This window comes from Theobroma cacao, chromosome 5 (assembly GCF_053813885.1).
Source record: "Theobroma cacao isolate CCN51 chromosome 5, ASM5381388v1, whole genome shotgun sequence".
NCBI lineage: Eukaryota > Viridiplantae > Streptophyta > Magnoliopsida > Malvales > Malvaceae > Theobroma > Theobroma cacao.
The window spans coordinates 23830724-23842409 of record NC_142643.1 but is presented as its reverse complement, the minus strand read 5'-3'; the positions used below and the strand labels follow the sequence as shown (position 1 = coordinate 23842409).

The following is an 11686-nucleotide window of genomic DNA, read 5'->3' as shown; positions in this document are numbered from 1 at the left end:
TACACCTATAACGCATACGTAGCCAAAATTAGAGCACAGACTTAATGAATCTTTCTTCAATATAATTTGCATAGACATATAGCAAATTAATCGGGAGAGGTATTGTTATGAGAAACTCGATAAAGACTTGTAAATAATTTAGGACTCTAGGTTAGCAACTTAATCCATTAAACTGAGATAAGAGAGAGACAATATTCAGATGAAGTATTGAGGCATATCATAATCTTAAGTCTAGTAATCACTAGAAGTTAGTAATTCTGTTGATATATTAATTTTAGTTTTTATTTTATTAGTTTTAAATTTTAATTTTAATTGTTTAGATAAAATTAGGGTGTATTAATTTTAGTAGTTAACAGTAAAGATTAATTCAATTCTATGTGGGATTGACACTTTACTCATCTCTATATTATCTTTGCGATACGTACATTTGCATGAGTAGAAAATTGAACAACAAGTTTTTGGCACCATTGTCGGGGAATTGATTTCTAATTCTTTATTGTTAATATTAATACCAAGCATTCTTAATTTTAATCTTGACTTTTCTTTTCTTTAATTTTCAAGTACTTTTGGTCATTGTATGCGAAAAACCCAAAATTTGGAAATTGTTCCTTTTGATCCAGAAATTGAAAAACCTTTTCGAAGACTTTGGAGGAAAAATAAAAAAGTTTCTGCTCCAAGCAAAACAATGGCTGATCAACAAAAGGAAGAGACAAAGCCTTTAAGGGATTATGCAGTCCCACAAGTACAAAATCTCCACTCTAGTATCCGAAGTCCTCCTATTCAAGCCAACAACTTTGAAATTAAACCATCAATCATTCAGATGATTCAGACTGCTGTTCAATTTGGGAGTTTGCCTAACGATGATCCAAATGCTTATATTGTAAATTTCTTGGAAATGTACGATACATTTAAGGCTAATGGTGTTACTGACGATGACATAAGATTGAGGTTTTTCCTTTTTTCATTGAGAGATAAAGTGAAGAATTGGTTAAATTCGCTTCCTGTTGGTTAATACTTGGGATGATTTGGCTAAAAATTTCATCACAAAATTCCTCCCACTTGCAAAGTCAGTAAAGATGCAGAATAATATCACTTCTTTCATGCAATTTTATTCTGAATCACTATATGAGGCTTGGGAGAGGTATAAGGATTTGATAAGAAGGTGTCTTCCCCATGGATTACCTAAGTGGCTCAAGTTCAGACTTTTTATAATGGTTTGCTGGGACCTTTTAGAACTACCATTGATGCTACCGCTAGAGGTGCACTCATGAGTAAATCCATTGATGAGGCTTATGATTTACTCGAAGAGATAGCTTTTAATAATTATCAATGGCCATCTGAAAGATTGGGTACAAGAAAAATTACTGGAATTCATGAATTAGATGTGATGAACACTGCTTCCACACAATTGGCCTTTCTCGTAAAGCGAATAGATAAACTGAGTGTTAATGTCACGACCCGAAACTCCCATCGAGCCCGTGACAACCGCCGCGACGTCCCGATAGGCACTCATTACCCCGATTGCCGATCGAAACCCCGCAAGGCTTAGCATCAGCTTCTGCATCTCCCTAGTGAGCGACAGTTATTAAATTTCACATTTCAAAAAAAATCATAAGTCATTTCCAAATCAAAACAATAAAATATTACTTTCTGGCTCACAGGGGCATTTTCGTCACTTTTTTTCGAAAATACCAAAACTCGCCAAAAACATGGTGTAAAAGCTAAATATATTCATACATATTTTAAATTAAATAACTGAAGAATAAAATTACTTTTACAGTGACATGTGGGCCCTCAACTAACTAAGAAGATGTAGGGCTACGGAACCTTACTTTCTAAGATGCAACTCCGAGATTAATTCTCGTCTTAATCAACTATCAACAAATTGTCCTGAGCTTGAAAAATGTATAGGAAGAAAGGGTGAGATTATAAAATCTCAGTGAGTAGACAGACATCATCAAAATAATCTAAAGCCGAGTAATAGGAGACAATTAAAATAATTCATCCCAACCCTTATAAATAATTGGATTTAATCCAATTACTCAACATGGCTTATGCACTTTTCAAAAACTTAGCCTTTGCCAAAAATTCATTCTCAGGAATACCCCACGAAGGCATCTTATCGAGACCGCCAAGGCTATTTATTGTCACACACACAAACACATTTCACCTCTGACAACACAGCCGTTCCTTGGCGTTGGCTGAGTCCCAGTTTCACGTGGTGGCCAGCGTGAAGTGTACTCTAATCCTACCTCGGGAGTTATCCTACGCGCCTCTCCAATCAAGGTAAGCTCAATAATTGGGAACTGTGCCCCTCTAATTAGGCTTGCTAGCGAAACCCCCGTCACTACGGTGCCCACTTTATAATCCACCAACCAATAAAATCATAATAGTATGACATGGCTCACTTAACACATTCAAGGCAAATCAAAGCAGTTCACATATTCTTTAAATCATAAAAATAACCAGTCATACCCACATTTATCATAAGCCATTTAATGAAAATCATGGATAAATAACACAATCATAGTATAGGTCTCCAATTACTCTATTTTTGAAATCATTATTAAATTTTTAAAAATTTTATAAAATTATTTTATAAAATCCCATTTTCCCATAAAACACAATAATTTTCCAATTAAACCATTTTTTCATAAAATCACACAATTAAATAAATCTACTCTAGATAATTAAGACGATAGTAAGTTTACTCACTGTACTAGGAGTAGATATACTCCTATTCTCGATCCTCTGGTGTAGTCTTTTACCCGTATCAGATAGCTCACCACCTATCCATAATACATGACACAAAAAAATTCAATAATTTGTGTCAAATCAATATATATTATTTCAGGCTCTTATCCATGCGTATGCACTAGATAGGGTGTGAAATGTTTGGACAATCACTTAATCACAATGTCCAACCTAACTCGCCTATACACGGTGTAAATTTCTAAAATCTCCAATTCAACTCCAATTCCATCCATTTCAATTTCAATTATCCAATTATATCCACAATACCTCAATGACTATGAATGTGGTCCAATTTATCAGTTCGGATCACAAATTACGCTTTTACCCCTAGTGGGTAAAAATTTCAATTTTTTTGCACCAAAAATTCCCATTTAATTTCCAACCTCATAATTCATCATTTTTCCATCTAATTCTCTTAAAATAAAGTCAACCTCATCCTCACACACCATTGGCTAGATTCGGCCTAGAGAAATTCATGGAGAAAATGCATATTTTTCTTGTTGTTTTACTCATAAACATGCTAAACTAACACTAAACACTAACATAGTTCAAAATCAAATTAATCTAACAACTTTCTCTCTCTAAACCCATATGATCAGATTTGAATCCATCATCAAAACACATAATTTAACTATGGAAAATAAGGAGAAATGCATGGAACGGATAAATCTTAAGCTAAGCTTGAAAAATCATACCTTTAAACACTTGATTCCTTGAAAAATCACACTTTTCTTTGAATTTTCTCACTCTAGGGTTTGTTCTTATTTCTCTCTCTCTCCTGCTGGTTTTGGCTGACCCTTCCAATGAAGAACTCTGGAATTTTCAAGCCTTTTAATAGGCTTAATAAAATATTATTATTTTATTTACCTTTTGAATATTTTATTACTTTATTTTTTTCTAGCCATCTTTTTGACTTTCTTTTTCTACCACTCAATCCTCTTCACTTATCCATGTCTTCCATGAAATTTTTATACTTTTCCAAAGTTTTGGTGGAGTAAATTTTTAAAAATTACACTTTTACCCCCGTAAAGTAAAAAATTACATTTTTACCCCAAAAACTGAAAAATTGCCCATAGACACATTTTTCATCCCTTGTACTCATACCATTCTCCAATTTGTCAAATGTGATCTAAATTCTCTCAAAATCTCAAATCTTGTTCGCGGGTGGAAAAATTATGATTTTGCCCTTAGATAGTGAAAATTCCGATTTGACTCTGAATTGATCCTCGAACTCCGAATTACCATTTTGAGTCATCCCTGAATTGTGAAACTCTTAATTTCACCTTAAAATTTCTAATTGAACTAGTTCGAGGCTTAATCGACTCAATGGTACCATTAGGGGCAATATCGTCTTTGAACTATTTTTCGAACTTCCTAAATATACAAACATTCTATCGAGCATGTGAATGACATTATAATTATTTTACAAAGCAGGGTTTGACAGTTAATGTTGTGCAAAACTCCTTTATGACATGTGAATTTTGTGGGGAAGGACATTCCAATGACAATTGTCCCATCTATTCAAAGTCTTGTCAATTTGTTGGAAATAGGCAACAGAAAAATCCCTATTCCAACACTTATAATCCTGGTTGGAGGAATCACCTGAATTTTTCATGGAATAACAACCAAGGGTCTTCATCAGAGGCTAAGTCCAACTTTCCCCCTAGATTTCAATCTAGAGCCCCTATGCTAGAGAAAAAGCCTTCAATGGATGACATGTTCATGCAATTCATGACAAAGATTGATGCATTCATGACAAAGACTGATGCACTCATAACAAAGACTTATGCATTTATGATAAGGACTGATGCCTCCATTCAAAATTGAGCAGCTTGAATTAGAAATCTTAAGACAAAAATGAACCTACCCTTTTTTTATAATTAGGGAAGAGTGGATTCAAACCCTGCTCTTTAGGACGGGGGATCATGCACCAACCAATGAACCAAATACTCGAGGTAGAAATGGGTCAACTTGCTAGTGCTTTAAATACTAGACCTCATGGTACCTTGCCAAGTGATACTGAACCCAACCCAAGAAAAGAAGGTAAGGAGCATTGTATCGCAATCGCTCTCAGCAAAGGAAAAGAGGTACGTAAAGAGGTAAGTAATAAAGCTTTAAATTCTGAGATTTTAATTCAATCTGCTAAGAAAGAAATTAAAAAAAATGATGAAAAAGAAATTATGGTTGAAAAATCTATTAACAATTCTAAAGAAAAATCACAATTTGTACTTACACCTCCACCACCTTTTCCTTAACGTTTTCAAAATAAAAAACTTGACAAACAATTCCAGATATCTCTTTTGCTGAAGCTTTAGAACAAATGCCAAGTTATCTTAAATTCTTGAAAGACATCTTGACTAAAAAGAGGAAATTGGAAGAGTTTGAGATAGTTGCACTTACTGAAAAGTGCAGTGTTATTATCCAAAATAAGCTTCCACTAAAGCTTAAAGATCCAGGGAGTTTTTCTATTTCTTGCACCATTGGTAGTTTTAAAATTTCTAAAGCTTTATGTGATTTAGGTGCTAGTGTTTCAATAATGCCTTTGTCTATTGCCAGAAAACTTGGATTGCAAGAGATACAACCTACTATAGTTACCTTGCAATTAGCAGACAGAACAATTAGGCACCCAGTTGGGATTATAGAGGATGTTTTGCTTAAAGTTGGGCATTTATACATTCCAGTGGACTTTATTATGCTCGAGATTGAAGATGATGTTGAAATTCCTCTTTTTTTGGGAAAACCATTCTTAGCTACAGCAGGAGCAATTGTTGATGTGAAGAATGGCAAAATAACTTTCAAAGTTGGAAATAAGGAAGTGGTATTTAATTTGTTCAATGCAACTCAGTATCCCTATGCAGATAGTTGTTATAAAGTGGATTGAGTTAATGAGGATAATGGTAAGCCTATTCCACCACCTTCAACAACGCAGGCGCCAACTCTTAAGAGAAAACACCACCACTTTTTAGCTATCTTGATTTTGTGGTTGGATAGTCAGTAGTGTTTTCTAATTCACAACTCCATCTTTTGCCATGAAATCTTAGACCATATTGGGGGAACACCTTTAAGGTGGTAAAGATTCGTCCTTATGATGTTATCGAGATTTATAGTGGACTTACCGAAGCAGTGAAGGTCAATAAAGAAAGTCTCGGATTGTATAAAGTAGTGCAGAAGGGGGTACCATAGTCAAGCTAGTGAATATAAAGAAGCGCTTCTTGGGAGGCAACTGTAACACTCCGTACTTTGATACGTTGGCTGATAAGGCTTATCGGATGCCAATTGAGGTTAATTAGAGTGTTTAAAAGTCATGAAGGGTGAAAGGTGTAACACCTTGTGCCCTCATATAGTAGTCAATGTAACCGTCCCGATAAGACGTTTTGGGACCAAAGGAGACAAGTGAAAATTTTAGAATAAAATAATATTTTATTTGATAAAATAATAATAATTGAAGGGAACAAAATAAATACTAAAAATAATAATGAAGTGAAAAAGAAAAGAATATCATAAAAAAAATTATTATAAAGGATCACATGGGCAGCTGCCCATGTGTAGAATAAGGAGTTAAAATATGTTTTTAAGTAAAATATTGGTAGGGCCAGCCTAAGATACAAGGGAGAAAGAACAAGAAAAAAATGGGGGGCTAGCCTCTTGAATAAAGGAAAAGAAAGGGAGACAAGAAAGAAACGAAAGGTGTCGGGCACTAAAGAAAGAGAGAGATTGAGCAAAAGGAAAATCAAAGAAGAAAGAGAGAAAGAGAGAAAGAGAAAAGCTAAAAAAGAAAGAAAGAAAGAGAAAAAAGGGGAAAGTCACCGGCCAAGGAAGGAAAAGAGAAAGAAGAGGAGCAGAAGAAAGAGAGAAAGAAACGGGAAAGGAAGAAAGGGAAAAAAAATTCAGCTAAAATCGAGAGAAAAAAAAAAGAAAGAAAGGAAAAGAGAGAGAAAGTTGGGTGGTGATGGCTGGTAGAAAAAGATAAAAAGATCAAGCTCATGAGAAGGTCTGCTGGAACAAGGAAGGAAGAAGTAAAAGAGGAAGAGAAGAAAGGTGGAGATTTGGGCCAACTTAGCCCAATTTGGTAAAATTTTATTGCCTTTTTATTTGTTTCATGGGCTTGTTATGAAATTGGATTATTTGGGGGGCTAGCCCATCTTGTTTAGCTAAATTTAGATTATTGGTGATATGATTTAAATTAAGTTACTTTAATACAATATTTAAAAATTCTTTTATGATATCTCGTAGGATTAAAGCAAAGAAGAAAATATGAGATGAATGAATAGTGTTTTAAATATAGTTAAGAAATTCTGAAATGGTTTATTGTGAGGAATTATTGTTGTCGGAGGAATTTATTTACATAAACTAGTTGGAAGTGTTAAGTTGCATGGTATATTAATTAGAAGAAATAAGGGGGAATAATGTGGATGGAAATTGGAAAATAATTTAGTAGATTTGAAATAATTGTGGTTGCTGTAAATATGGTTAATATTATAAAAATATTAAGCTGGATTTAGGCAGAAGTTACTTCTAAAGGTTAAGTAGGCACTTAATGTCATAAATAAGTTGCCGGTGTTTATAATCTAAAGGGTTATGTGAGCAAAGGATATAAGCGATTTTAGTAAAAATGTATTAAGATGTGAGTTAGTTGAATATGGATTCATGATAAAATGAGAAATAGAAGTGGAATTGATGCACTAAATATATTAAGCTTGGATTGTTGTTAGGAAGTAGCAAAGTCAAGATAATGTACTATAGCGGCGTGCCGAAACAAGTGACGAGCGACCAGCGAATAGAAATAGCGATGTAGTGTCTCGCTATTGGAAGGTGAGTAGGGGGTGTACATTTTAAAATTTCTGTAAATATATACCTATATGTATGATTTATTTTAAACGCGAAAATTGTGGAAAGCATGAGTTGGTAGAATTCTAGGAAATTTTGTGGTTGCTATGATTTTAAATGTGTTTTGAGTATATATATATATATATATATATAAATTATACGTAAAGTGTTTTAAATAGGGAAACAAGCTCTTCAAGAGGATTTATATCCTAAAAATATGCCTTATTGTTTGTGTGGTGTGCATTTATAGAATTTATCACATATTCACCATGCCGTTTTGATATAAAAATATCATGAAAATATTTACAATGAAAATCTTATGAAAAGAGGATTTTAATATGATACGGTGATCGATATTTTGAGAATGATTAAAAATAATTCCTTCAAAACTAAATTTGGATTTTTAAAATGATTTTATTTAATCGAGAGATTCGAGAGTAGGTTAGATGGCACATAAGTTAAGTGTGACCCTTGTGCACGAGTGAGCTCTAGCTAGAGAACTTTCGGGTCGTCGTCGAGCAGATAGGCATGGCGGGGGCCATGGCTTGTGATGTATGTATGCGTGGCTAGGCCACCAGTGATACGTGGTTGCTACCGCTTGATATCTCTGATTTTGGCCAACATCATTAAGATTGCCATGGCATGTGGGGATCCGGTGGAAGCGATGCTCCCGGATGTTATTACGTGGTAGTGGGACCACAGGGGGTTTTATTTCTATATGATTTTCAACAGCTCCCCTGGTTTTATTGTTATATGAATTTTACCATCGCATGCTAGGCGATTTGCGAACTGTGTATAAACTTCGTTACTATTTGGTTTCGCGGGAGCTTGCCCAACTTTATTGATTTGATTTGAGTATTACATGAGTTAATTTCTACTGCAAAGATCTTTTATGAACCCTAGGTTTAAAATGATATTTTACTGATTTAGTTTGAAAATGGTTATTAACCTTCTCGATGCACAAAAATTTACTTACTTGATTTGATATACATTATGGCTAATTACAAGTTACAAGAAATTCTCGATATTATTTTCTTTATATATATAATGCAAAAATCTCTGTTTGAATTAAAATATTTTTATCTACTCTTGTAATTTTTAATATTCAAAATCTCTACCTTATTGCTTGTTTTCCATCTACGCCTTACTCACGGAGCCAATGATCACTAAGTCTGTGAGACTCACACCCCTCTTATTTCCCCTTTTGCAGACAGGGATCAGCCTAGCGTGTAATCATCGGTGCGTACGGTCCATCGCGAATAGGTAAAGGCATCTCATAGCATTTTATCCCGAGTCGCTCCACTGTTAGAGGTTGAGTTTTAGCAATTTGGCATTACTATGTAAACAAATTTTAGTTTTCGTATAAATGAAAATTTTGGGGTATTGAACTTGATGTATTTAATCATGATTTTATGACTTAAAGATCCAAATTTAATTACTATGCTTATTGTAAATTCATGGAATAAATATATATGTTTGAGCATTAATACGGTTTAGTAAATGTGTATAATGAGATATCGAGAAATTTCATTAAGGCTTGTTCAGGACTTGGCGGAATCTCCCGGAGGTCTCGGACGCCAATAACGACTGGGGATGGGTCATTACAAAAGGCATAGTTTGGAATAAAATATTTCGTACATGAAGAAATAACGATTAAATAATAATATTTTTTTATTGAGGATGAATTAGTGAGATAAAAAGTGATTCGGAAGTGATTTGGGACATAATAAGACATTTTAGGTGCCAAGGAGACAAGTGGAAAATTTTAGAATAAAATAATGTTTTATTAATAAAATAATATTAAAATATTAATATTTTATCAGTGTCAAAATTTTTCATGAAGAAGGAGTATATGACTAATCTAAGTGGGGGAGAAGAAATAAGAGGAATTTCGAAGAAAAACAACAATAGTTGTGCCCTCGTGTTTTTATTAAATCGAGCTAGTACGGGTAAGTAAATATTTAAATATTATGGTGATACCGGGTTGTAGTGCAAACTTTATATTTTGTTTGTACACGTGTAAAAGAAGGTAATAGAAGGAAATTGGAGTTTAAGAAATGTTGGAATGACCCAATTGTAAAATATGGAAGTTGGAGGAGTCACACGGTGAATAAGGAAAAGTTTAAGGACACATTTGCAATTTTGATATTTAAAGTTAAAAAGGAGAATTTCCCAATCAAGGAAGGCTAGGTTTTGAGTAATATGAGATGTACATGTGAGTTGGATGGGACAAGGGATGAATAAATAAACCACAAAGTAAAAAAAATAATAATATAAAGAATAAAGAAATGGAAAATGATGGAAAGTAAAGGATAAAAGGTGAGTGGTGGGTGGACAAAGTTTTAAGACTTTGCTTGTGATTTTGTCACCTAAAATATGTGGAGAAGAAAAGTCAAAAAGTCATGAAGTCATGGACAAGCTGTCCATGACAAAGAAAATGAGGAGAAAAGAAAAGCAAATAAGGAAGAAAGAAAAGTCAAGGAAGAAAAAGCTTTTACTTTCTTTGTTTGACTCTTCCATCTTTCTTCCACTTGGCCGGCCAATTAAGGTGAACTTTTCTTTTTTTTTTTCTTATCCAAAAGACCTCTAGAACCTTCACTTTTCATCACTCCACCCATTCTTTTTTTCTTTCTTGTTATCTGCTACACCAAGACTAAAAAAAGAAATTGATGACTTTGTGTTGGTCAAGATAAAACCGTACACTTGGAAGAAACTAGATAAGATCGGTTGGAAGAAAGAAAGAAAGGAGAAAGGAGAAAGGAAAGAAAGAAATAAAGAAGAAAGGAGAAAGGAAAAAAAAAAGAGAGAGAATGAAGGCCATTCTTTGCTATGTTCGGCCAAACCCAAGAAATGGCAAACAAATTAAGTTGCCTTGAAAGAAAACTATGCATTTGAAAAGAAAAAGAGAGAGAATTGACTAAGGAAAGAGAGGAGAGGAAAGTGAAAGGTTTGGGTAGTGAGTGATTCAAGAACATTTGAAGGAATATCAAGTGGGTTTCAAGATTCAAGAGACATAAGGTAAGATTTTGATTTTAAGCTTGAGTAATCTTTGAAAATGAGTTCATGACTAAGAGAAATGTCTTGTGGTAGCAAAGATTGACTTGATTAGAGAAAAATTGGTGACATACAATCCAATAAACCCATGGGTACATGATGGACTCAAAGTGGAAAGGGAAAACGATAAGCTTAACACTATGTTTTAAAGCCTACGATTAGTTGAGTTCTAGGGATTTGGGCTATGACAAACTTGGTATCAGAGCTCTAGGTCAGTTAGGTCCTAGGGATTTTTGTGTCTGTCAGCGGAGTTGTGGGAGTCTGTGCAGAGTCTCATCCTTGGATCGTGGGTGTACAGGCCCCTAATTCTTTAGAAAACCTACATATTCCTATGATGTATAAATGGCTAAGTAATTAATGCTTGGTCACGTATAGGTTTGAAGGTGCGTCTGTTACACGCGCCATGTCTAGAAGAGATAGTAGTTTCGATGCCCCTCACAGTGCTAGCAAAGAGTCATTAGATTCCACTACTAGGAGCCAATGGCGCCTTGATTTATGTAGTTTGAAAGGTGGTCGGTCCTAGATTCCTATTAACTGGATTCCATCGGCATTGGAAGAATAGTTTTGTAATAAGGAAAGCTTTGAGAGTAGTGAAAGCCTTGAAAGTGAGGATAGCTCTAACATTTAGGAAGCTGTAAGGAATTTTCTTTTGTAAAGGTTTGAGGAAAAGTTTAAGGAAAAGGTGAAATAGGCAATTACAAAGGGAAATATGCGTCCTAGAAAAGTATCCGCTGTCTGTCACTTTCCTTCTGGTTGTGGAATAGGTGTTGCACCCATGAGTAGGGAGGAATACATAAGAATACAGTAAGCTTGGATTAAGGATAAAATGGAGAAATCTCAAGAGGTAAAAGAGGACCCAGAAGAGGATCAGTCGATGTGCTCAAATCACGGCAACGATGATCCTAAAGACACTTAGTATTTTTGTTGAACTTCATGTTACTTTAAGTATGGGTAAATACGGTGTAAATTAAGTAGTAGTAGTTGTCTGTACAAAGGATGTAAGAGTTTGGCTTTTACTTTGTCGCGACCCGATACTCCCTTCGAGCCCGTG

General features: G+C 34.4%; 1 protein-coding gene and 1 non-coding gene across 2 annotated transcripts; one reads left to right on the top strand and one right to left on the bottom strand.

Annotated features, from left to right (window-relative positions):
• Positions 1-1074: 1074 nt before the first annotated feature.
• Positions 1075-1180, bottom strand: LOC148762495 (small nucleolar RNA R71). The gene has a single exon (XR_016026810.1). It is a non-coding gene; the product is annotated as a small nucleolar RNA R71 (small nucleolar RNA).
• A 3535-nt stretch (positions 1181-4715) lies between these two features.
• LOC148762494 (uncharacterized) lies at positions 4716-5635 on the top strand. Its single transcript, XM_088806613.1, has 2 exons — positions 4716-4853; positions 5120-5635. The coding sequence occupies exons 1-2, from the start codon at positions 4716-4718 to the stop codon at positions 5633-5635; spliced, it is 654 nt and encodes a 217-aa protein (XP_088662739.1).
• The last annotated feature ends 6051 nt before the right edge of the window (positions 5636-11686 follow it).

Bases quoted from the DNA above. Each gene is read 5' to 3' on its own strand.
- LOC148762494 (XM_088806613.1), top strand. From the start codon at position 4,716: ATGGGTCAACTTGCTAGTGCTTTAAATACTAGACCTCATGGTACCTTG. The intron at 4,854-5,119 runs GTAAGTAATAAA...TTGACTAAAAAG, and splicing joins GAAAAGAGGTACGTAAAGAG to AGGAAATTGGAAGAGTTTGA.